The sequence below is a fragment of the Dendrobates tinctorius genome, unplaced genomic scaffold (genome assembly GCF_039654945.1).
Source record: "Dendrobates tinctorius isolate UK_male_01 unplaced genomic scaffold, ASM3965494v1 ptg000016l, whole genome shotgun sequence".
In the NCBI taxonomy this organism is placed as follows: Eukaryota; Metazoa; Chordata; class Amphibia; order Anura; family Dendrobatidae; genus Dendrobates; species Dendrobates tinctorius.
In genome coordinates, this window is record NW_027361684.1 from 88,502,211 (window position 1) to 88,528,064 (window position 25,854).

General features: G+C 46.8%; 1 protein-coding gene across 5 annotated transcripts in view; it reads left to right on the top strand.

Annotated features, from left to right (window-relative positions):
* The window catches only part of USP9X (ubiquitin specific peptidase 9 X-linked), a 255,269-nt gene that overhangs the window by 210,489 nt on the left and 18,926 nt on the right, over window positions 1-25,854 (top strand). For all 5 annotated transcript variants that reach the window (XM_073566031.1, XM_073566034.1, XM_073566033.1 and 2 more), the window contains exons 36-39: window positions 15,775-15,898; window positions 19,381-19,606; window positions 19,718-19,847; window positions 19,940-20,125. In XM_073566031.1, the coding sequence (XP_073422132.1) occupies window positions 15,775-15,898; window positions 19,381-19,606; window positions 19,718-19,847; window positions 19,940-20,125 (666 nt within the window). The remainder of the gene's footprint in view (window positions 1-15,774; window positions 15,899-19,380; window positions 19,607-19,717; window positions 19,848-19,939; window positions 20,126-25,854) is intronic.

Genomic DNA, 25,854 nt, shown 5'->3' on the forward strand with positions numbered 1-25,854 from the left:
GAAAGACCTCTGCGCCAGTTGTATTCAGCGAACCATGGCGGAGGAAGCGCCTAGTTTCGCGGCTAATTTGATATCGGCCCTTAGGTCGGAAATGGAGGGTTCAATTAAGACCCCATTGAAAAAAGGGAGGAAAGGTAGGAAAAATCCCCCTAGTTCTCCCTCAAATTCCTCTTCGGCCTTGTCTCAATCAGAACAGGCGTACTCCTCTGACAGCGACACAGGGGGTAAGCCATGTTTTCCGGTGGAAGACACAGATTCTCTCCTAAAGGCCATCAGAACAGCGATGGGCCTACAGGAAGAGAAAACGACAAAAACCCTAGAAGACGTTATGTTTGGGGGGCTCCAGGAGAGGAAAAAACGGACCTTTCCAGTGAACGAAAAGATCCAGGAGCTTATTGAGAGAGAGTGGAGGAAACCCGAGAAATCAGGGGCTCTTCCCTCCATCTCTCAGAGGGGATACCCCTTTGAGCACAAGGATGCGGAAATATGGGACAAAGTCCCAAAAATAGACGCAGCGGTATCCAGGTCTTCTAAGAAATCGGCCCTGCCCCTGGAAGATTCAGGGGTTCTTAGAGACCCGCTAGACAAGAAAGCAGACTCGTATCTGAGGCATGCATGGGAAGCGACAGCGGGAGGATTAAAGCCGGCGATAGCGGGCACCTACATGGCACGCTCCCTGATGGTCTGGCTGCAGCAGTTGGAAGAAAAGCTAGCATCAAGGGTCCCAAGAGAGAAGATATTGGCGGATATGTATCTCTTGCATGGGATGGCCGCCTTTTTAGCAGACACCTCGGCGGATTCTAGGAGGTTGACGGCTAGGGCGGCAGGATTATCAAATGCTGCTAGACGTGCACTTTGGCTTAAAGGCTGTCCAGGTGACCTGCAGTCTAAGGCTAAACTGTGCTCCCTTCCCTGTGATGGTCGGTTCTTATTCGGGAAGAACCTAGACGATATCCTGGAAAAGGCAAGCGATAGGAAAAAAGCTTCCCCAGGTTCCTGACAGAGCAGAGAAGACGGCCCTTTCGGAGGGGCGGTAGATTCAATAGGGGGCGTCCTCCGGCCGACAGAAGGAGATGGGAGGACAAAAGGAAAAAAATCGGGATTTATGTTTGGTGGGGGCACCTCCACCTCAAAAATATCACCACAATGATGCCATTATTCCAGTAGGGGGGAGATTGGCACTCTTTTCCCAGGCCTAGGAAAAGATCTCCTCCAATACCTGGATTTAGGCATCTTAAGAGAAGGCCTGAGAATCCCCTTTGTTAACCAGCCAAAAGCCGTGTTCGTGGTTACCCCTGTCAGAAAAGTGGCCGAAGAATAGTTGGCCTTTGAAGCGGAGATCCTGAACCTAATAAACAAACAGGTCCTTTACGAAGTCCCAGACACACAGAAGGGAAGAGGTTTCTATTCACTACTTTTTTTTGATCAAGAAACCAGACCAATCGTTCAGGACAATTATAAACCTCAGAGGACTCAATCGGTGGATAGGGAATCAGACCTTCAAAATGGAGTCGGTGACTATGGCCATAAAGCTACTACATTAAGATTGCTTTATGGCTGTAGTCGATCTGAAGGACGCATATTATCATCCCTATCCATCCACATTACCAAAAATACTTGAGGGTAGCGCTTTATATCCAAGGCGTACTGAAGCATTTCCAGTTCAGAGCTCTCCCGTTTGATATATCCATAGCCCCGAGAGTTTTCACCAAGGTCATAGCGGAGGTAACAGCTTTCCTCTGGATTCACGATAGTCATAATACCCTACCTGGACGATTTCCTCATAGTGGGCAACTCAGAGAACCAATGTACTACGCAGTTAAGCCAGGTGACCGACACCTTACAAGAATTAGGGTGGATAATAAATTTCAAAAAGTCCAAACTACAACCCCTAAAGTAACAAACCTTCCTAGGATTTATTCTGGACTCAGAACAGCAGGTCTGTCTGCTTCCGGAGGCCAAAATAGAGAAGGTGCGGAATATGGCCTTGTCTGCCCGGAACCAACCTCAGATGACGTTGAGGAAAGCGATGTCTCTACTAGGCACCCTGATGTCCTGTATTCCGGCGGTCAGATGGGCTCAATTTCACACCCGTCAACTCCAGTGGGAGATACTAGCAGCACAAAGATCGCTAAGAGGGCATTTAGAAGGAGGTCTAGAGCTTTCATTAGAGACCAGAGACTCTCTCAACTGGTGGCGGGACAGTACAAACTTGGCCGCAGGAATACCCTGGGACAAACAAGTGACAGACGTGATTCTAACGGACGCCATCTCCTTGGGGTGGGGGGCACACCTAAGGGGTTACGTAGGCCAGGGGTCCTGGACACCTCAAGAAAGGAGGGCATCCTCCAATCTGACAGAATTGTGGGCAGTGAACAAAGCCCTAACCCACTTTTTTCCCCTACTCGGGTCGCACACTCCCTAATGAAAGCAGCAGACGACATCCTGGGCAAGGCGGAGCAACACTTACACTCCTTAACAGTCTTACACATAAAAGGGGCAGAAAACATAGAGGCTGATTTCCTAAGCCGCAATACTCTGAGGCAGGGAGAATGGGTCCTAAATCAGTCCATTTTTCCAAAAATAACGCAGCTTTGGGGGGAACCAGTGATAGACCTCTTTGCCAACAAACACAACAGGCAAATACAAAGGTTTTGCTCTCTAAACCCGAGAGAAGATCCATGGGCAGTGGACTCTTTGCACATTCAGTGGGACTTCAAGCTGGCCTATGCGTTCCCCCCCCCAGTCGCTCTGATCCCAACAGTGGTCAAGAAGATCAGGAACGATCAGGCCAGAGTAATTCTAATAGCCCCATTTTGGCCAAAAAGAGCCTGGTTTGCTCTACTGCGGAGAATGTCCCTCTCCGATCCATGGGTTCTGCCAGAAATCCCGGACCTTCTAGCCCAGGGCCCAATATTTAATGCGCAATCAAGGGATTCCATCTGACGGCGTGGAATTTGAAAGGTCGCTTTTAAGGGGTAAAGGTTTCTCTCTTGGGTTGGTGGCCACCCTGCTTAAAAGTAGGAAACCGGTGACGACTAATATCTACGGCAGAACACGGAATAAATTCCTACAGTTCCTAGGTAAGCCGTTAGAACAAGAACCCCCGATTAGTGCCATCCTGGAGTTTTTAAAAGCAGGATTACAGCTGGGGTTAGCTGTAAATACGCTTAAGGTTCAGGTATCTGCACTAGGGGCGCTCTATAACTGCAACTTGGCAGCAAATAGATGGATACCCAGATTCATCAAATCATGTCATAGGGCTAAACCTATTCCAATACCCAGGATAGCTCCCTGAGATTTAAACCTAGTACTAGAGGCCCTTACAAAAGAACCATATGAGCCATTACATTAGCTCCCCATAAAACTTCTGACCCTAAAAACAATCATTTTAGTGGTCCTTACATCAGCCCGTAGAATAAGCGACCTGCAGGCTCTCTCAGTGAACCCACCCTACACACAAGTTTTTCAGAACAGGGTGGTGCTAAGAACAGACCCCACTTATCTGCCTAAGGTCGCGTCAGATTTCAATAGGGGGCAGGAGATTATCCTCCCATCCTTCTGCGATAATCCAAAGAAAATACAGGGGAAGAAAAGTTCCATAGTCTGGATGTTAAGAGAGCCCTGCTAGGAGGGCTGTGGAGTCGGTAAGCCAAACCTGCGACTCCGACAACGACTCCTCAATTTCCCTGACTACGACTCCGACTCCCACACATATTGCTTATATTTAAGTGAAAAATTTATTGTAGTACAATGTGAACCTCAGACATTTAATCATTTTTATGATCCAATAATCAAGATATTTAGATAGAACATAATATATATTGGTGTACTACCCGGTTTTCATTCTTTTTGGTACAGATACGATATGGATAGACAGATATGGATAAATGGATATATAGAGCAGATTTCTAATCTGCTTTTGCTATTGAAAACATCTATGAGCTCAAAAACCTTTCAGGTGATGCAGTTTTTTAAAAAGATGATCAGCTTTTGCAGCTGAAAAACGTATCCTCAAAAAATACAGGAAAAACGCTGTGTGTGAATGTAGCCTTAGATCAGGAATATAACAGCCATTTATAGGACATTTCATAACTTTCCCAAACTCCTATGAAAAAATATTCAGCACATCCTGCATTGAATTACTGTACCCAATATATTATATATTTTAGGAGTCGGTCCATTTTATACCGACTCCACCAAAATGAGCACCGACTCCGACTCTCCGACTCCGACTCCACAGCCCTGCCTGCTAGAATACATATGTATCACCAGCCAGTGGAGGAGGTCCCATTCCCTATTCGTAGCTTTTCAGGGTGCCAGGAAAGGCTATGGGGTTTCAAAAGGGACTATTGTTAGATGGATTAGGGATGCCATTAGTGTAGCCTACTCAGCTAGTGGTAACCCGATTCCTGACGGCATTAAGGCTCATTCCACCAGAGCCGTGGCGACCTCCTGGGCTGAAAAAGCAGAGGTATCGATTGAGCAGATTTGTAAGGCCGCTACCTGGGCCTCACCTTCCACCTTCTTTAAGCACTATAGATTAAATCTATCCTCCTCTGCTGACTTAACCTTTGGTAGAAGGGTGCTGCAAGCGCTGGTCCCTCACTAAGGTGTTTCGAAGTCTCCAAAATTCTCTCAGGTGTGATGTCATGGGTGAAGGGAAAACCACCATGGTTCCTTACCGGTAGCCGGTTTTTCCGGAACCCATGACAGCACCCGTATATTTCCCCCCCCTTTTCACCGTATGGGTGTGCACGTTTAGTAGGGTGCTTTTGTGTGATGTGGTGTTGGATTAACATGTACTAATCGGGAAGTCCTCTCAATGCTCTGTAACCCAACTGAAGCGGGGGAGAGGTGCCGCCCCTTATATCTCGGTAGGTTCCTGTCCTGGCGGGGAGGATCCCTCTCTCAGGTGTGCTCATGGGTTCCGGAAAAAACGGCTACCGGTAAGTAACCATGGTGGTTTCTCGCCTGGGTTGGAAGGCGAACTTTGAGAAGTCTTCCCCAACACCGGCTCAACAGATTTCCTTTTTGGGAATGATCTTGGACACTTCCCGTGGGTTGGTCATTCTCACTCCAGAAAAGGCACGAGCCTTACAACAGGGAGCATGGACTCTCTCTCCTGACCAGTTTCTCACTCCATGCTTTTCTCCATTAGAGTTCTCGGAAAGATGGTAGCAGCGATGGAAGCGGTCCCATTCGCACAGCTCCATCTCTGCCCTTTACAACATGTGTTGCTGTTGACTTGGGACAAGAACCCATTCTCCCTGGACAGTCGGCTCCTTCTGTCCCTGCGGGTCAGTCAAACTCAAGTGGTGGACACTGAAATCCTCCCTGAATCAAGGAAAGTTCTTTCTCCCAGTACGATGGTCGGTGGTGACCACCGACGCAAGTCTTCTGGGCTGGGGTGCGGTTTTTCGTCACCACACGGCACAGGGTCATTGGTCAACTTGAGAGTCACGTCTCCCCTTCAACATCTTGGAGATACAAGCGATCAGACTAGCCCTACTCAGGATCCAATCCGTCAACGCCATGGCTGTGGCGTATATCAACTGTCAGGGGGTACTCGGAGCAGGATTGGCCATGCACGAAGTGAGTCACATCCTCCATTGGGCCGAGACAAACCATTCGCCCATCTCAGCAATCCACATCCCGGGGGTAGACAATTGGGTGGCAGATTTTCTCAGTCGCCAGGGCCTTGCCTCAGGAGAGTGGTCTCTTCATCCGGAAGTTTTTCAGCAGATTTGCCATCGCTGGGGGACTCCGGATGTGGATCTCATGGACTCAAGACTAAACAACAAGGTTCCTCGATTCATTGCCCAATCACGCGATCCATGCGCCCTAGTTCTGCCGTGGCTCCGTTTCCGGCTCCCATACATTTTTCTCCCTCTTCCCTTGCTCCCAAGGGTCATCAAGAAAATCAGAGCAGAGGGAGTACCAGTGATCCTAGTCACGCCAAATTTGCCGTGCTGGGCATAGTATGCAGAACTAGTACAACTAGTCGCCGACGTTCCCTGGCGACTTTCAGATCACATGGCTCTACTCTCACAGGGCCCAATTTACCACCAGAACTCCGGGGCCCTGTCTTGGATGGCGTGGCCATTGAATTCTGGATTTTATCACAGGCTGGTTTCTCTCACGAGGTGATCTCCACCATGATTAGTGCTAGGAAGCCCGTGTCCATGTGCATTTATCACCACACCTGGAAAACCTTCTCGTGGTGCAAGGACCATGGACGATCCCTTCTGGTGTTCTCCATTCCTTCCATATTGGAATTCCTACAATCTGGATTAGTCAGGCCTTGCGGTTAGCTCGCTAAAGGGCCAAATTTCAGCTTTCAGTTCTATTCCAACACAAAATTGTCACCAAATTGCAGGTGAAGACATACATTCAGGGAGTTTCCCATGTGGTGCCTCCCTATAAAAGGCCATTGGAATCATGGGACCTTAACTTGGTTCTCGGAGCCTTGCAGGAGGCCTCTTTTGAACCACTGTAGGACTTACCACTAACTTCTCTCTTGGAAGGTGGTCTTTCTAGTGGCAATTACGTCAGACGAGTTTCGGAATTGGCGGCCCTGTCCTGCCGTTCTCCGTTCCTGAATCTTCATCAGGACAAGGCAGTTCTGAGGATGTCCCCGTCTTTCCTGCCCAAAGTCGTGTCTTCCTTCCATCTCAATGAGGAAATTTGTTTTGCCTTCCTTCTGTCCGGCACCAGACAATCGCATTGAGAAGGCCCTCCTCACCCTGGATGTGATTAGGTCTCTTAGACGGTACATCTCGCGGATGGCTCCCTTCCGCAAGTCAGATGCCCTGTTAGTACTTCCGAGGGGCATAGGAATGGTCTAGCCGCTTCAAAAGCCACTCTAGCCAGGTGGATTCGCTCGGCTATTCAGGAATCCTACAGTGTCAGGGACACACCTGTCCCAGCAGGGATTAGGGCGCATTCTACCCGATCAGTGGGCGACTCTTGGTCCATTTGGCACCAGGTGACTGCAGAGCAGGTCTGCAAGGCTGCAACTTGCTCCAGTCTGCATACCTTTACAAAACATTACCAAATTCGTTCTCAGGCCTCTGCGGATGTAGCTCTTGGCAGATGCATCCTGCAATCGGCAGTACCACAGCCTTAAGTCAGTGGTACATGGGGTATTAGTACTTGTATGCTCCCCACCCAGGGACTGCTTTAGGACGTCCCATGGTCCTGTGTCCCCCAATGAGGCGTAGGAGAAATAGGGATTTTTGTGTCTACTCACCGTAAAATCCTTTTCTCCAACCAATCATTGGGGGACACAGCACCCACCCTGTTTAGCCTATTGGCTTACTGTATTGTTCTTAGGTTTTGACATAGTTACTGTTATTTGTTTAATGCTCCTACTGCTTTTTCACCGAACTGGGGAAAACTAAGCCAGTGAGAGGGTGTATACTGCAGAGGAGGAGTTAATTTTTTCTGTGTCCACTTAGTGTCCTCCTAGTGGCAAGCAGCATAACACCCATGGTCCTGTGTCCCCAATGATTGGCTCGAAGAAAAGGATTTTACGGTGAGTACACACAAAAATCCCCATTTTTTCCACAAAAATTATCTTTTCACCCAATTTTCAGTTTCCCAAGGGTAACAGGACCCCAAACGTTACTGTGCAATTTGTCCTGAGTGCGCTAATACCCCATATGTGGGGGTAAACCACTGGGCGCTTGGAACGGAAGGAGCACCGTTTGACTTTCAGCGCAAAATTTGCTGGAATTGATATCACACACGTCGCATTTGGAGAGCCCCTGATGTGCATAAACAGTCTAATTCCCCCCAATTCTAACTCCAACCCTAACCTCAACACACCCCTAACCTTACACACCCTTAATACACCCCTAACGCTAGCCCTAACACACCCCTAGCCTAATGGGAAAATGGAAATAAATTAAAAATTAATTTCATTATTTTTCCTTGACTAAGGGGGTGATAAAGGGGGGGTTTGACTATAGTGGGTTTTTATGTTTGGCAGCTGTCACACGCTAAGACGCTTTTTATTGTGAAATAGTTTTTGCATCACTACATTTTGAGAGCTATAATTTTTCCAATATTCTGGCCCACAGTCATGTGAGGTCTTATTTTTTGCGGGACAAGTTGACGTTTTTATTGGTACCATTTTCGGGCGCGTGACATTTTGATTGCTTCTTATTCCGATTTTTTTATTTGTGGGGGGGGGGGGGGGGCTGGGTACACATTGCGTTTGTGGGCTGCATTTAACGCATCCAATAAAAACAATTTTATATAAACAAAATTATTTTTGCATCGCTTTATTCTGCGAGCTATAACTTTTATATTTTTTCGCTGATGACGCTATATGGCGGCTCATTTTTTGCGGGACAAGATAATATTTTCAGCGGTACCAGAATTATGTATATCCGTCTTTTTGATTGCGTGTTATTCCACTCTTGATCGGCCGTATGATAAAGCATTGTTTTTTGCCTTGTGGGTTTTTTTTTTTTTTTGAAGGGGCTCATTAAAGGTGTTACCTAGTGGGCCAGTTTTACAGGGTGGGTCCTAACGGACGCAGCAATACTAAACGTGTACTTTTTTTTTTATTTACAAAAAAGAATTTTAGGGAATTTTTTTTATTTAGGAATTTAAAAGTATATATTTTTACACTTTATTATGTTGTCCCAGGTGGGGACATCACTGTATAGTGTCAGATCACGGATCTGACACTTTGCAGTGCACTGTGTCATATCAGCGATCTGACAGGCAGTGCAGGAGGCTTTCTCAGCAGGCACTGAGAAAGCCGCCTCCCTGCAGGACCCCAAAGACCCCCACGGCCATATTGGATCCAGGGGCCTGCAGGGAGGAAGACCTTTGCGCAACGTGAGCACATCGCGTTGCTCCGAGGGTCTAAGGCAGGATTGGGGTGTTTTTTTTTTTTTTGTTTTTTTTTTCTGCCAAGGTCCATTTGGAAATTTATACCATCCTTTTGGGGGCCGTACAAACTCCGCCCACAAAGTACATCATGGCTCTGGCACTGGTCTCAGGACGTAATCTTTCATTGCATGCCCTTCAGTGTTCAGTAGTGAACACTGCATGTGTGCTTACAGAGCAAGAAGAAATTAATGAGCTGGTGGCAATCAAAATACAGCTCCTTGTCAAAGCACTGCGGTCCCTGAGAATCTGCCCGGGAGCTGAATAAAAGATCGAGGGCCGTAAATGGCCCTAGGGCCTGAGGTTCCCCACCCCTGGTCTAAGGGAACTACTTGGAGAGCCCCCTCCCTGCGCGATTCTTCCCTATGCCCCTGGTACACTGCCATCATGTTTGTCCGTGACCGCCCCTGACACATAGTGCCTGTTGTCATCTGTGATAATCAGCTGACACCCGGCCACGATCAGCTGTGCTCCCCCGTGAGCGCAGCTGATCGCGGTGACGTACTATCCCATGGACGTGATAGTACGTCTAATGTCAGAAAAGGGTTAATAAATTTGCAAAAAATATCTACATTTGTTTGTTTTTTTTTCAGTCAAGATGGGGTGCAGTGTACATCAATGAGGGAAATTTTTTTTTACTTTTTTGAATTTACCAAATGGCTGCAATGAAACAGTGAAAAATTCAAAGGGATCTGATTACTTTCCGCACCCACTGTATATAATGATATGAGATCAGTGGCCCAAAGTCACTTAACCCCTGAAAAAAACACCAATAACTTACTCAATTTGTGAAAATTTACGATTTACCCACTTTGATGCCAGTTCTGATTCCCACAACACACTTGGGCCAGGCTAGAGTGACCTGAATTTGATGTGGGGCATCACGCTGTATGTATTGGTGTGAGATCAGTGGCCCAAAGTCATTTAACCCTTTCAATGTTGCCCTTTTGACCATTTTTGTGCCAGTTTTATAACTTTTTTAGCTGCTTTTAAGCTTATTCACATCAGGGCACCTTGCTGCATTATATTTTTTTGGTTGAACCTGTAAATTAAAATTGGTGAATAAGAAACCAACTTAACCATCTTGGTTGCTTGTCTTTTGTTGGTGATATGAGTGTATTTTGTAGACGAGTTAGCCATGGTCATATTATATACAAGCTGTTTAGATGACTGTGTACAATTTATTGAGCTTTAATATGGTGGAAGCTGGAGTTGTAATACTGTTGATGAATTATGAACACCATGCTGCACAGGAGTAGCAGGAAACAAGGTTTCTTCCTATACATACTGTTAGTTTTCACTATGAAGGAACACACACAACTGTTATTTCACCACCTCATTCATTTTTAATAAGAGTAACCTAGTGAGGTGTGTCTGTACTAATGGCATATAAGAAATAAAATAAAACTCCCCAATCGCCAGGTAGGTTGGTGTATGTGCCTCAATGTGTAGTTATCTTAACCCTTTACGCATCCCATTTTCGTTTTTGCGTTTTTCACTCCCCTTCTTCCCAGGGCTTTTTTTTTTTGTGCAGAACGAGTTGTTCTTTTGAACAACACCACTGTTTTACCATGTCATGTACTCAAAAACTAGAAAAAACTTCCACGTGCGGTGAAATTGCAAAAAAAAGTGCAATCCCGCACTGTTTTGGGGGGTTTTTGTTCACCAAATGCTAAAATTGACCTGCCATTTAGATTCTCCAGGTCACTACGATTTCCTAGACACCAAAGATGTATAGGTTCATTTTTTTATCTAAGTAGTGGGGAAAAAAATCAGAACTTTGTTTAAAAAATTTTCCGGTACCCGTAGCGTCTCCATTTTACATGATCTTGGGTTGGGTGAGGGCTTGTTTATTCGTGCCGAACTGACGTTTTTAATTATACTATTTTGGTGCAGATACGATCTTTTGATCGCCAGTTATTGCAAAAAATGTAATTCTGGCTGTGTCCCTTTTTTTTTTTTTTTTTTTTTTTTTTTTTTTTTTTTTTTATATTGAGCAGTCGATTCTGAACGAGAGTATTCCAAATGTGTGGGTTTTTCTTATTGTTTTATTTTCAATGGTGCAAAAGGGGGGATTTAAACTTTTTCTTTTTAAACTTTCTTACTTTTGGCATGCTTTAACAGCCTCCATGGGAGACTAGAGAGGCTGCCATAACCCGATCTACTCTGGTACATATAGGCGGTGATCAGATCGCCTATATGTAGCTGAATTACTCACTTGCTATGAGCGCCGACCACTGGGAAAGCAGACATTGACATCCTCCTGTTGTCATGCCAACCCACTGGTGACCCGCGATCCCGTGACGGGGGGGGGGGGTTCACTGGTGGGCGGTTTTCCGGCTCAGTGGCCAAAACACGTTAAATTTCGCTTTCGGAGTTTGAAAGCGGCATTTAACGGGTTAATAGCCACGGGTGGATCGCGATTCCATCCACGGCTATTGCAGGCACATGTTAGCTGTTTAAAACTGATATGTCTTGGAAAAGATGTGGGTTCAGAGCCCACATCAAAATGGAGGGAAGCGTCATGCACAGTACTAGAACGGAGCATGTGGCAAAGGGGTTAAAATGATACCTTGGTTAATGAAATCCGTCTTGTGGTTGTTTAATCTTTATTTTCAGTTCTGATAACCCCTTAACGACCGCCGATGCGCCTTTTAACAGCGGTAGTTAAGGGTACTTAAATCACAGTGCCTTTAATTAACGGCGCTGTAGAAAAAGTGTATAGTGCACCCCAGAGTTGGATTTTCTCCGTGGTCTCTGCTGTCAGGGGTAGCAGAGACCCCAGAGAACATGTTTCAGGTCGATAGCAATGGGAAGATTTTTCCTATTGGTTCATTTTGGTCACTGTGATAGACCCTATAACAGTAATCATAATAAAAAATAGTAAATAAACCCCCTTTATCACCCCCTTAGGGAAAAAAAATTAAAGAAAAAAATGTATTTATTTTCATTTTCCAATTAGGGTTGGGCTGTGTTCACACCTAGCGTTTTTGCATTTTCGCAGCGATTTTAAACGCGCGATTTTGCAGCGAAAACGCAAAAAAAAAGCATCCCATGCATTCCTATGTGATTCCGCAGATGCTGTGCTAATGCTGCAGATTTTTCCGCTGCGGAAAAATACGCAGCATGCTCAGGAAAATCCGCACACATAGGAATGCATTGTTTTGCTTACTTTCCGCATGTGGCTATGCCCACCATGTGAAAAGTAAGCAGAACATTTGCGGATAGTACCCACAGTGTGGAGGAGAGGAGATTCTCCTCCAGGCTCTGGGTACCATATCCCTGTAAAAAAAAAAATAGAATTAAAATCGTCATACTCCCACCTTCTGATATCCCTTGTTGCGTCACCAAGCATCAACGATGCTCCCGGCAGGTCCCGTTCCCAGTGATGCATTGTGAAAATGACCTTTGACGTCGCAGTCTCGCGATACCGTAGCGGTCTAGCGAGACCGCGACGTCATCAAAGGTCATTGTCGCAATGCATCACTGGGAACGGGACCTGCTGGGAGCATTGCAATGATCGGGAATGCTGGGCGGGATGCCAGAAGGTGAGAAAAACACCATTTTTTATTTTATTTTTTTTCTTTAACATTAGATCTTTTTACTGCTGATACTGTCATTCAGTTTTCCAAGCGATGCTACAGAACGCTAGCATTCTGCAAGCTAATTACGCTTGCAAATTGCTAGTTTATCCGCGGGAAATAGGCGGGAATTAAAATTCGGTTTTCTTGCATATTTCCCGCGGAATGGAATTACGGAATTCCCGTGGAAATTTCCGCGGCAATTCCGCAATGTGTGCACATACCCTTAGAATTAGGCTAAAGTTAGGGTTGGAATTGGGGTTGGGGTTAAGGTTAGGGTTGGGATTGTTAGGTTGAACAATGGGAAATGTTCTAGTTGCCTGCTCCTGGCCCAATGGATATTGATCAAGTGCGCACTAAAAAATAACACCAGAAAGAGTCAGATGTAACCTCTCTTTGATCAATCTATGGCTCAGCTCCATGAGGGCTTTATTTAACCTGAACATAGATTTATATATCCTCTTTAAGGGGGCTCGGTTAGCTCTAAATTGGGAGTGATCGGATGTATTCCATTGGCTAGTGGGTTGGTCAATGAGAGTCCATGAGCGGACCCTGGAGGTCATCAGGGTGGGTGTCATCTTGGATACCAGCACATGGTGTGTGGTGAAACAGGAAATGGCAGCCATCTTTGGTGTCACTTTGATCTAAGCAAACTTTATGTAAGGTGAAATAATACTTTATGGGTAGTTTCTCTCAATCTCATGTTTTGAGGTTAATTAAGTATTTGATCTTATGGCTCTCCTCAATGGGATTAGGGTTAGGGGTGTGTTTGGGTTATGGTTGGCGTTAGAATTGAGAGGTTTCCACTGTTTAGGCACATCAGGGGATCTCCAAACGTGACATGGTGCCACCATTGATTCCAGCTAATTTTGCATTCAAAAAATCAAACTGTGCTCTCTCCCTTCTGAGCCCCGACATGTGCCCAAACAGTGGTTCACCCCAACAAATGGGGCATCAGCGTACTCCGGTCAAATTTCACAACAACTTTGGGGGTCTAATTTCTCCTGTTACACTTGGGAAAATAAAAAATTGGGGGCTAGAAAATCATTTTTGTGGAATAAAGATTTTTATTTTCACGGCTCTCCGTTATAAACTTCTGTGAAGCACTTAGGGGTTCAAAGTGCTCACCACACATCTAGATAAGCTCCCTGGGGGGGGGGGTTTAGTTTCCAAAATGGGGTCACGTGGGGGGTTTCTACTGTTTAGGCACATTAAGGGCTCTGCAAACACAGCATGACTTCATAGAAAAAGGAAAGTCCAGCTCAAGGAGTAAAATCCCGAATTTTCTGTATTTATTTCATTAAAATACATGCATGGCTGCTATAGTTATCATTGCGGTTTTTACCCTGACATGGGATAGCCGCACAGAAAGTGCCCAGGAGGTTCTGTGTGCATTTCGAGCGGTATGCGCTCTTAGACTCAGAATCTTTGGAAACCAGCGTCGCTGATCGCTGGTCTCTCGCTGCCACACGCAGCGATGCGTGCTGGTCAGTGGGAGACCAGCGATCAAAAAATGACCCTGGACGATGGAGTGCGATCAGCGATACCCGGCAGGGGGGCCGGTCGCTGATCCCCGTCACACACAGCGACAGCACTGGCGAGATCGCTGTGGCATCACAAAATCAGCGATCTCGCTAGCGCCGGGGCCTTTACACATAAAATGACTTTGATTAGTGAACGTGATACGCCGCTCTGAACAGATGTGCAGATTGTGGATAGTTGGATAGTCCTAATTTCTTGGGGTAGAGCTTTCCAAAGGATTGGCGCAGCGCGGGAGAAGTCTTGGAGTCAAGAGTGGGAGGTGCGGATTAGTGCAGAGGTTAGTCGAAAGGCTTTTGCAGAGCGCAGCGGTCGGCTAGGCCGGTAGACAGAAATGAGGGAGGAGATGTAGGGGGTGCCGCACTGCGGAGAGCTTTGTGGGCGAGAACAAGTTCTTTGAATTGGATCCTAATAATGAATGGGCAGCCAGTGTAAAGATTGGCGAAGAGCGGACGCCTCAGAGTACCGACTAGCCAGATGGATGACCCTGGCTGCTGCATTAAGTATGGACTGGAGAGGGGAAAGTTGAGTAATGGGGAGGCCAATTAATAGAGCGTTGCAGTAGTCCAGGCGGGAGTGGATCGATGCGACAGGGTTTTTGTTTCCATGGTGAGAAAAGGGCGAATTCTGGAGATGTTCTTTAGGTGTAAGTGGCAAGAGCTGGCAATAGATTGTATATAGGATGTGAAGGAGCGATTGGTGTCAAACATAGCGCCCATACAGCGTGCCTGCTGCCGGGGTGTTATGGTGCCATCCACGGAGAGGGAAATGTCAGATTTAGGGACGTTAGACGGCGAGAGCAGAAGTTGTTCAGTTTTTGAGAGGTTAAGTTTCAGATAGAGAGCGGACATGACGTTGGAGACTGCGGACAGACAGCCACTGGCGTTCTGTAGTACAGCGGGGGTAGGGTCGGGGGATGACGTGTATAGTTATGTCATCAGCATAAAGATGGTACTGAAAGCCAAATCTGCTGATGGTCTGTCCAATTGGGGCTGTATAGAGATCGAAGAGAAGGGCTAAGGACTGAGCCCTGAGGTACCCTGACAGCGAGAAGAAGAGGAGATGACGTGGAGCCAGCGAACAAAACACTGAAGGAGCTGTCAGACCGGAAGAGAACCAGGAGAGAGTGATGTCCTTAATGCCTAGTGACTGGAGCCTATGGAGTAGGAGATGGTGGTCAACAGTGTCGAAAGCTGCAGAAATGTCAAGAAGAATGAGCAGAGAGTGTTCACCGTTACATTTTGCTGTCAGAAGGTCATTGGTAACTTTGAGTGTAGCTTGAATACGAAGCTATTAGTGTCACATGATAACACTATTTACAATATGTGATGGCTGTAGATCACCTCAACAACTCCTCCGCACAGGTCACGGTGCAGTCATTTCACTTCAACACAACCTCCGCACAGGTCACGGTGCAGTCATTTCACTTCAACACAACTTCCGCACAGGTCCGCGATGCAGTCATTTCACCTTAACACAGCCTTCGCACAGGTCACGGTGAAGTCCTTTTTCTGTCCATGTGGCTGCTGTAAAGACTCTCGTAGCTGCAGTTCATGTCCCCGTACTCAAGTACAGTCAATGCAGATTTAAAAAATAGTTTTGTCAGACGCCTCATTGGATCATCTGGGGGAAAAAGACACGTTGTGTGGTGATCTATTTTTTGTAGTATTGTTTGTGGTGTTCTGACTTGTATGTTGTGTACATTTTTGTGTGTTTTTACTTAAACGCATACATATTTGTATATTTTCAGGGCAAGAGCATTTGATGCCTGAGCCAGAAGAAATCACCATGATTAGTATACAGCTTGCTGCTAAATTCTTATTTACCACAGGATTCCATACAAAGAAAGTCGTCCGTGGGTCTGCCAGTGACTGGTAAGTGGATCTTCTTAACCCCTGATAGCTTGTGCCTTACATTGACAACTTATGAAATACAGCGTGGCACTACTGTAGGGTGCACAAGTAGGTTACCCAAACCAAAGAACAACAGTGAAAATAACTTGGCACTCAACTTATGATGTCCATGAATGGAAAGAATTTTTTTATTAATGCAGTCTGTAAACATTTCAGCCTACATGGCCTTCCATCAGTCCAACTGCTTATTAGAAAGTTGGTTCGGTGGGAAGGTTAGTGGAAAAAAATATTATAGCACCATTGATTCCATGATGCTGTACATGAGAAGGGGATACATACAAATTACAGATATCACTTGCAGTAAACAAACTAACAATGACCGACTGATAGAGAGGGGAGAGGACCCTGCCCTTTCGGGCTTATATGCTACAGGATGGTGGGGAAGGAGACAGTAGGTTGGTGGGTTGCAGCAGTTCCGGTGTTGGTTGAGGTGATATCTCCGGTAGTGGTGAGAGAGAAGGAGGTAGCGGGGTCATTGCAGGCTGTATACTTGAAGAGGTGGGTTTTCAGGTTCCGTCTGAAGGATCCAAATGTGGTTGATAGTCGGACTTGTTGGGGCAAACCATTCCAGAGGATAGGGGCAATTCGGGAGAAGTCTTGGAGGCGGTTGGGTGAGGAGCGAATAAGTGTGGAGGAGAGAAGGAGGTCTTGGGAGGACCGGAGTTTACGTGAGGGAAGGTATCGGGAGATTAGTTCAGAGACATGTGGGGGAGACAGGTTAGGCTGGTTTCACATTAGCGCTTTTTAAGCGCACGCACGGCCGGGGGTAGCTCAGCCCCCGAGCCGGCTCTCTGCCCGGCGTGCCCGCCCCTTGCTTGTAGCGCCGCCTCCTAGCGCACAGCGGCGCCTGCGATCGGTGCACCCTATCTTTAGCATAGGGTGCGCAGATCGTGCGCAGGCCATGCGCTAGTTGCGCTTTGACCTGCGCTGCGCACTTTTGACGGTGCGCCGTGCGCGCCAAAATCAAACTTTTCGGATTTTGGCGCGCACGGCGCACCGTCAAAAGTGCGCAGCGCAGGTCAAAGCGCAACTAGCGCACGGCCTGCGCACGATCTGCGCACCCTATGCTAAAGATAGGGTGCGCCGATCGCAGGCGCCGCTGTGCGCTAGGAGGCGGCGCTACAAGCAAGGGGCGGGCACGCTGGGCAGAGAGCCGGCTCGGGGGCTGAGCTACCCCCGGCCGTGCGTGCGCTTAAAAAGCGCTAATGTGAAACCAGCCTTATAGATGGCCTTGTAGGTCAGTATTAGTAACTTGAACTCGATATGCTGAGGGAATGGGAGCCAGTGAACAGATTTGCAGAGGGGTGAAGCGGAGGAGTAGCGAGGAGAAAGAATTAGTCGGGCAGCAGAGTTAAGGATGGACTGTAGAGTTGCGAGGGTGTTGACAGGGAGACCACAGAAAAGGATGTTGCAGTAGTCTAGGTGGGAGATGATGAGGGCATGCACAAGCATTTTAGTAGGTTGAGGAAAGGACGGATTCTGGAAATATTTTCAAGCTGGAGGCGACAGGAGGTAGGAAGAGCTTGGATATGCGGTTTGAAACACAGGGCAGAGTCAAAGGTTACTCTGAGGCAGCGGACTTCGGTACTGGGGAAAGCGTGTTGTCATTAATTAACGTAATGAATGAACGTAATATAAGCTCCTACAGTATGAAGTATAAGGAAAGCTGTCCGGCTTCCTAAAATCATAGGATTCGGCTTTTTTTTTTGTCAAAACTTGTATATGACTGGCCTTTGTGAGGCTGTTCTATGAGGTATAGAAGCACGTTGTCAGGCTCCCTGTTATAATGGGGATCTGGTACTCCAAATCTGTGTGTTTGTGTGTCTGGCCCTTATGACACATTAGTGGTCAGTGGTTTGTAAGTAGCAGCTGGACGGAGCTTCCACTGCTTGTCACGTCGCTGCGTCCAGCTGCTACTTACAACCACTGACCACTAATGTGTCATAAGGGCCGGACACACACACAGATTTGGAGTACCAGATCTCCATTATAACAGAGAGCCTGACAACGTGCTTCTATACCTCATAGAACAGCCTCACAAAGGCCAGCCATATACAAGCTTTAACAAAAAAAAAAAAACCAGAATCCTACTATTTTAGGGAGCTGGACAACTTTCCTTATACTTCATACTGCAGGAGCTTATTTTGTGTTCATTCCACTAACCTTCCCACCGAACGACCTTTCAGCAGTAGGACTGATGAAGGCCATGTAGGCCGAAACGTTTACAGACTGCATTAATAAAAAATTCTTTCCATTCATGGACATCATAAGTTGAGTGTCAAGTTATTTTCACGGTTACATTGACAACTGTCATACTCAAATCTTTCCTTCATCAGTCACAAAGCATGCCCACTACGTTCTCCCAGAAAATAGGGTTTTTTAATGGTTTCCATACTTATGAAACCTGTTTCAGTTGGTTTCCTTTGCATAATCCATCTGAAAGACATTGTGTGCACTGAAAATCTAAAGCTACTTTTAGGCTATGTGCCCACGTAGCGATTTGTAAGCGTTTTTGCCGCGATTTTCGGCATGAAAACGCTTAAAAATCGTGTACAGAACGCCCCCCATGCATTCCTATTGCATTCTGCACATGCTGTGCTAATGCTGCACTTTTTTCCGCTGCGGAATCGCATCGCGGAAAAAATCGCAGCATGCTCATTCTTTTGTGCGGAATCGCAAAGAATTGCCGCGATTCCGCAACCATAGGAATGCATGAGAATCGCTTACTTCCCGCATGTGGCTATGCCCACCATGCGGGAAGTTAAGCGTCTCATGTGCGGTTGGTACCCACGGTGTGGAGGAGAGGAGACTGTCCTCCAGGCTCTGGGTACCATACCCCTGTAAAAAAAAGAATAAAAAATCGGGGTATATTTACCTTCCGGTGTCCCGCGCTGCATTCCCGGCCTAAGCGTTCCCAGTAATGCCTTGCGGCAAGGCCCTGTAATGACGTAGTCTCGCGTGACTCTAGCGGTCTCGCGAGATCGCTATAGCAACGCGAGACTACGTCATCACAGGTCTCGCAAGGCATTACTGGGAACACTGAGGCCCGGGAATGCATCGCGGGACGCCGGAAGGTAAATATACCCCGATTTTTTTTATTTTTTTTAGCATTTTAACATCCTATCTTTTACTATTGATGCCGCATAGGCGGCCTCAATAGTAAAAACCTGGTCACACTTGTCAAACGCTATGTTTGACGAGTGTGACCAACCTGTCAATCACTTTCTAAGCGATGCTTCAAATCGCTTGGAAAGTGCTTGAATATCGCACGCGAAAATCGTGGCAAAATCGCGATGATCGCGGTGAAATCGCGCGGAAAAAAACGCGCGAATTCTGGGAAGGAGTCCGGTTTTAGTGAGCGTTTTAAAATGCTACGTGTGCCCGCAGCCTTAGTGTAAGTTTAGATTTTGTGCTTCTGACTTGGTTTAATGCTTTTTTTCCAGGTATGACGCTTTGTGCATCTTGCTCCGCCACAGCAAGAATGTTCGCTACTGGTTTGCACATGGCGTTCTCTTTGCTTATCCAAATCGCTTTTCTGAGTATCTTCTGGAATGCCCTAGTGCTGAAGTTAGAGGCGCTTTTGCAAAATTGGTAGTATTTATTGCACACTTTTCTTTGCAAGATGGACCCTGTACTTTACCATTTGCCTCACCCGGACCATCCAGTCAGGTAGGTGTACGTTTTTCCTATCAACAGTCATCCTCTTTCACTGCTGTATCTCACTCCTCTACATCTTGGCGTCAAGTTCTGGGTCTTATTTTGATTTTGATTTTTTTTTAGTCTTATGATAATTTGAGCCTGAGTGATCAGTTGCTGAGGGCAGTCTTGAACCTTTTGAGAAGAGAAGTGTCTGAGCATGGACGTCATTTACAGCAGTACTTCAACCTTTTTGTCATGTATGCTAATCTTGGTAAGAGAAGCTGTCTTTAGATTATTCAAGTTTTAAGGTGACCATTAAGAGTTAAGTTAATACAGACCTTACCTTTTTATTTCCTTTTACAGGCATGCAAGAAAAGACCCAGCTCTTAAAACTCAATGTGCCTGCAACATTTATGCTAGTAGCAATGGATGAAGGGCCAGGACCTCCAATCAAATATCAGTATGCTGAATTGGGCAAATTGTACACTGTAGTGTCACAGCTAATCCGGTGTTGCGATGTATCATCGCGTATGCAGTCTTCTATAAATGGTAACGCACTAAATTACACTATTTGACAACATGAGTAAAAACCATAGTGTGTGTTAGAAAAAACAGCATCTGTTTTTCCTCAGATTACACGTGCAGCTGAGGGATGTTTTTTTTCCCTCCCCCTCCTTTCCCTGTGTTATCATGTGCAGAAGCAACAGAGCCATGAGGACCGTATACAGCAGTGTTGCTGAGAGTTCTACACTGGTATAAGTTAGCTATCGTAGAGTTTGCACAATCTGTTACTCTTCCGCTCACTTTGTTTTTTCGCTCTGCTTCTCCCTTGTCCTTCTTTCTCCATGGAGCATAATGGGCTTTTGTGATCTCATACCTTACTGTGCTGACAGTCCATGTTTGGATGTTGGTGTTCACAAAGATGTTGAGATGTGTATTCAGATTGAATGAAGAGCTCACAGGGGAATAGAAGGCTGGTCTGTATAGATCTCACATGGTAAACTAGGCCACCATTGTAAACAACTATCACTCCACAATAACTTCACACAGGGTGCCAATGGCTGTCAGATGGCTATCTGGAACCTTTTTTTGAATGCCTGTTATCATGCTTGTTCTTGACAGTGTCCTTTTATAAGGTTAAAGCACCATTCCAGTGTTTTGTTTTGTTTTTCTATTTTTTTTATTGCTGGAGTAGTATTTCTAATCTAAGTTCCCTACCCTACTCTCATTATACTGCCATCTTTACCTTCTAGCGCCACCGCTGTCTTCAGTACTCCAGCAGTTTGTGATCTGCCAGATCGCTCCGGTGCTGAAGCAATCCAGAGGTCACTTGTCAAAGTAAGTCTGTGAGAGCCTAGTTCTGGCTCTCATAGACTTGCATTTGAGCGCTTGTGACTGTTGCTTCTGATTTCCGACCTGTCTGAAGTTGCGGTCAGAAGATGGTGGCACATAACCGGAATGACCCTGATGAAAGGTGAAATGCCGGCAGGTAAGTATACAACTATTTTCAGGGATCTTGGATTAACCCTGGATCAGGCATAATAGGACAAATGGGCATAGCTCAAACGTTTTGTTTCCCCCTCCACTCCAAGGCGGCAGGAGTTCCCACCCCTCCCAGTACCTTCCTATCTTTAGGTGCTGCTTGAAAACCCCCCCACATACACACACACACACACACACACTGTTTTACCGCTGTCCTTGCGGAGAGCAGGTGTGACCTCCTTGGGCTCATTGCGCCTGAAGGTTCTCACTTTTAAACGTTTGTACTTAATGGGTCTTTTAATCACAATTGTTTGTGCTCTCATTTTATGAATGAATAATGTAAAGTTTGTGGTTATGACAACCACAGGGGTCTGATCCGAGGTTGTCATATCCAGTTGACAACCCGTGGTCATGTGACAAAGGTGCCGATGGGAGGAGGTAACGACGCACTTCCTGCTCGTGCGTGTTAAATGCTGCTGTCAGTTTGACAGCGGTATTTAACATGTTAACAGACGCGGATGAATTGCGATTTCAGCTGCGGCTGTTCCAGGCCCATGTCAGCTGATCAGATCAGCTGTCATATCCCGGAAAAGGTGCGTGCTCATCGCCGGAGCCCGCACCAAACGGGGAGGCGTCCAATGACTGACGATGTCAATCATTGGACGTTAAGTAGAGTTGAGCGAAACGGGTCGGTCAATTTCAAAAATCGCCGATTTTCGCTAAAGTCGGGTTTCATGAAACGAAACCCTACCATAGCATGAGGTCGCCGATCAGAGCGCCAAAGTCGCGTTTCAAATTATGCTTCCAGCGCCCTTTTTCAGCCATTGATTGAGGACGCACACTGTGGGCAACGCGATGACATGGGCAGCGTTCACCACCATCTTAGAGAAAGGCATTCAAGTGATTGGCTGGCTTTGTGTGGCGTCACAGGGGCTATAAAAGGGCGTGACTGCCATCTTACTTCTGCCGATCTTAGAATAAGGAGAGCTGCTGCTGATTCTGTAGGGAAAGCGTTAGGCAGGGAAGAAGAAAAAAAACTGTTTCTGCTGATAGCGCTTTTCACTGTACAGATAGTGTGCAGTGAGAGTGGAGGATTTTAGTTGTGTGCAGCAGCGCTGGTGGTGATTAGGCTGCCTTTTCAGGCTACCTGATAGCTGCATTGGTGTTTGTACACTGCTGTTCAAACTGCTTTTTTCAAAGCACTCCAACTTTTATTATTTTGTTCTGCTCAGTTACCGAGCGTTCATTTTTTCACACACCGTATAGCGGTGTACGTATGCTCCTCACACCCTACCGTGTACCGGCTGGTATCAGGGTCAAATACAAGCTATCCGAGTGTTACTCTGGGGAAAAAAAGCCGAGTTTTTCCGTTTTTCCAGACCGACACCTTAGAGTGCTGTCAACTTTTCAAACAGTTTAGTATATCTGCTGTTTCATTACGGTCCAAACTATACAGAGACAGCGTGTATCACTCCATATAAACATGGCCTGAGATTGACAATTTTCCATACAGACACCATCTAGCGGTGTATGCTCCTCGCTCACACACTACCATGTACTGTCTGGTATCACGGACAAATACAAGCTATCTGTGTTCTTCTGGAAAAACAGAGGAGATTTTCCATTTTTCAAGACCTACACCGTATTGAGCTGTCCGATTCTCAAACAGTATTGTATATCTGCTGTTCGCATTACAGTCACATCTATACAGAGGCAGCGTGTGTGTGACAATCCGTAAACACATATACGCAGATTGTTACTTAAACAAAAAACGTATAGAGCTGTACACTTCTGATACAGTACTGTATATCTGCTTGTTTTATTTCGGTCAAATACATACTGGGAGAGCGTCTGTGACTAACAAAATATATACGTAGAGTTAATTTTTTTTAATACACCTTACACAGCTGGACGCTCCTCATACAGTACCATCTCTCTGCTGGTATTTTGGTTACATTTTCCCAAACATGAGGAAGTATGGTGGAATCGGCCGCAGATGTGGGCAGGGGGGCGCGGCTGGTACTGATGGTGGTGGTGCATCAGCTGGTTCTGGCAAAAGCACAATAGTAGCTAAGGCAGGAGTTGTTGAGCCTTCGTCATCGTCTGGCCCAAGAAGGCCTGTAAGGTTCCCTTTTCTTGGAGTAGGAAAACCGCTTTTAAAGCTGAAGCTTCAGGAACAGGTTTTGGCGTACATTGCCGAAACAGCCACCAGCTCTATTGCCTCCTCTTCTGAACGTTCCAAACCTGCAAACACGGAGTCGTCAGTGCAGGGTTCTGGTCAGGAAAAACACCTTTCCTTGTGTCCTTCACCCCCACCAAAAGAGAAGGATGTGGCAGCCTACACTTCAGATTACTCTATGGAGCTCTTTTCACATACCATGCCTGGGTTAGCCAGTCAAATCATGAATTCCCCAGTCCAAGATGCATCTGACATGGAGTGCACTGATGCACAGCCACTGCTAGATGATTCTGCTGGTACATTGACCCAGAGCACTATATTGCCCTCGCAGTCTGAGCCAGAATCTGACACTGATACTCAGGTGCCCCTTCCCGCATACTATACCACCTTAGATACTGACACAGAGGAAGGTAAAGAGGAAGGGGCAGATGACTTTGAAGAGGAGGTGATGGATGACCCAGTTCTTGACTCGGATTGGCATCCATTGGGGGAGGAGGGTGGCGCTGGCAATAGTTCAGATAAAGATCCGCAGCAGGCATTGACATTGCAGCAGCGGTTATCTGGCAGGCCTGTAGCTGAGCAAAAATGTGGAACAAAAAGTTGCAGGACAACTTGGCCAGACGGTCAAGTTAGCACAGAGTGCAAGGCCATAAAATGTATACCATAGTAGGAAGAGTGCAGTGTGGCATTTCTTTGTCCAAAATCCTACTGATGAGGCAAAGGTAACCTTTAAGAAGTGCGGAAGGACCTTTAGCCGAGGTAAACAACTCAGAAATTTGAATACCAGTTGCATGCTTAGACATTTAAACAACATGCGCTTGCAAGCATGGACGGACTGCAAAACCTCAGTTAGCACATGTGCATCTGCTCCGACTGAACGTAGCCAGCAACGCTCCATCGCTTCCCCCCACTGTAAGACCACCGCCACGGTTAAGCACACCACCAGCACTAAATGTTGAGGTGTCGTCGCAAGGCCAAAGCACTCAGGGAATCACAATGGTTTTGCAACACAACACTGAATCTAGGTCATCACCACCAATACCATCACCAACCCCCTCTCACTCTGTCCGGTCCACCGCTAGTTCCCCTATATGCAGCTCTCCATTCCAGCTCACGCTACCAGACACTCTGAGTAGGACAAGAAAGTTCTCATCCGCGTACACTGTGTTTGAACGCCCACATTGCCAAACTAATCTCGTTAGAGATGATGCCCTACCGGTTGGTTGAAAGCGAAGCTTTCTGCGAGCTCGTGGCCTACGCAGTCCCACACTATGACCTACCCAGTCGGCACTTCTTTTCTCAAAAAGCCATCCCAGCCCTCCACCTGCATGTGAAAGACCGCATTGTCCATGCACTCAAGCAATCAGTGAGTGGAAAGGTGCACCTCACAACAGATGCATGGCCAGGGCTGTTATGTGTCCATCACTGCGCACTGGGTTAATGTGGATGCAGGCTCCACAGGGGTCAGCGGCGGTGGAACAGTGCTGCCTAGCCCACGGTATAGAAAGCAGTTGGCTGTAGGCTTTCGACCCCCCCTCCTCCATAAGCAAAAGCTCGTCCACAGGGCGCAGTCGCACAAGGACTCCATCCGCAGCTGGCAGTGTTGCACACGAGGTGTCCCACTATCGAACAGGTAGTGGTAAGCGTCAGCAGGCGGTGTTAAAGATGTCTTTGGGCGACAACAGACACCGCGGAGGTACTGGCCGACTGCTTGCAGCGACAAACTGAGTCATAGCTGGGCAGTCTACATCTTGAGCCAGGCAAGGTAGTCAGTGATAACGGCCGTAATTTTGTGGCAGCCATAGGCCTTGCAAAACTCACACACATACCTTGCCTGGCTCACACTTTAAACCTGGTGGTGCAGTGCTTCTTTAATAATTATCCAGAGTTAACATCCCGGCTCCATAAGGTACGAAGACTGTGCTTGCACATCCGTCGCTTGGCAGTACACTCCAGTCGTATGCAGAAGCTGCAGCGATTGCTCCACCTCCCCAAGCACCGCCTAATTATAGACGTTGCAACAAGGTGAAACTCCACCCTGCACATGGTTGAGAGGCTGTGTGAACAGAGGCAGCCTGTAATGCATTTGTGGGATGATACACGGCCAGGCAGTTTGAGGAAACACATGGAATTGTCGGGTGCGCAGTGGTCAAAGCTGAAAGACCTCTGTAAAGTCCTTCAGTGTTTTGAGGAATGCACACGGCTGGTAAGTGCAGATGACACCATCATTAGCATGAGCATCCCACTTATGCGTCTGCTCATGCAAAGTTTGACACACATTAAGGAACAGGAGGAGGGAAGCCTTGCTGACAGCCATTGTCTGGTCAGGGAACTGTCCTGGACAAGGTGGAGGGGGATGATTATTTTGGGCAGGAGGATGCTTCTCATGGGGCAAGAGAAAATGTTGGTGTTCCAAGGTCAGGTACAGGGTTTGTGCGTGACTGTAGGGATGTGGATTTTCCAGAAAGTGCTCCTCCACCCAGCAGTGGCAGTGCATTATTGACAGCTGGAACCTTGGCCCACATGTGTGATTATGCCTTGCGGATCATAAAAAGGGACCCCCGCATTGCCAAAGTGATGAGAGATGACGACTACTGGCTGGCCAGCATCCTCGATC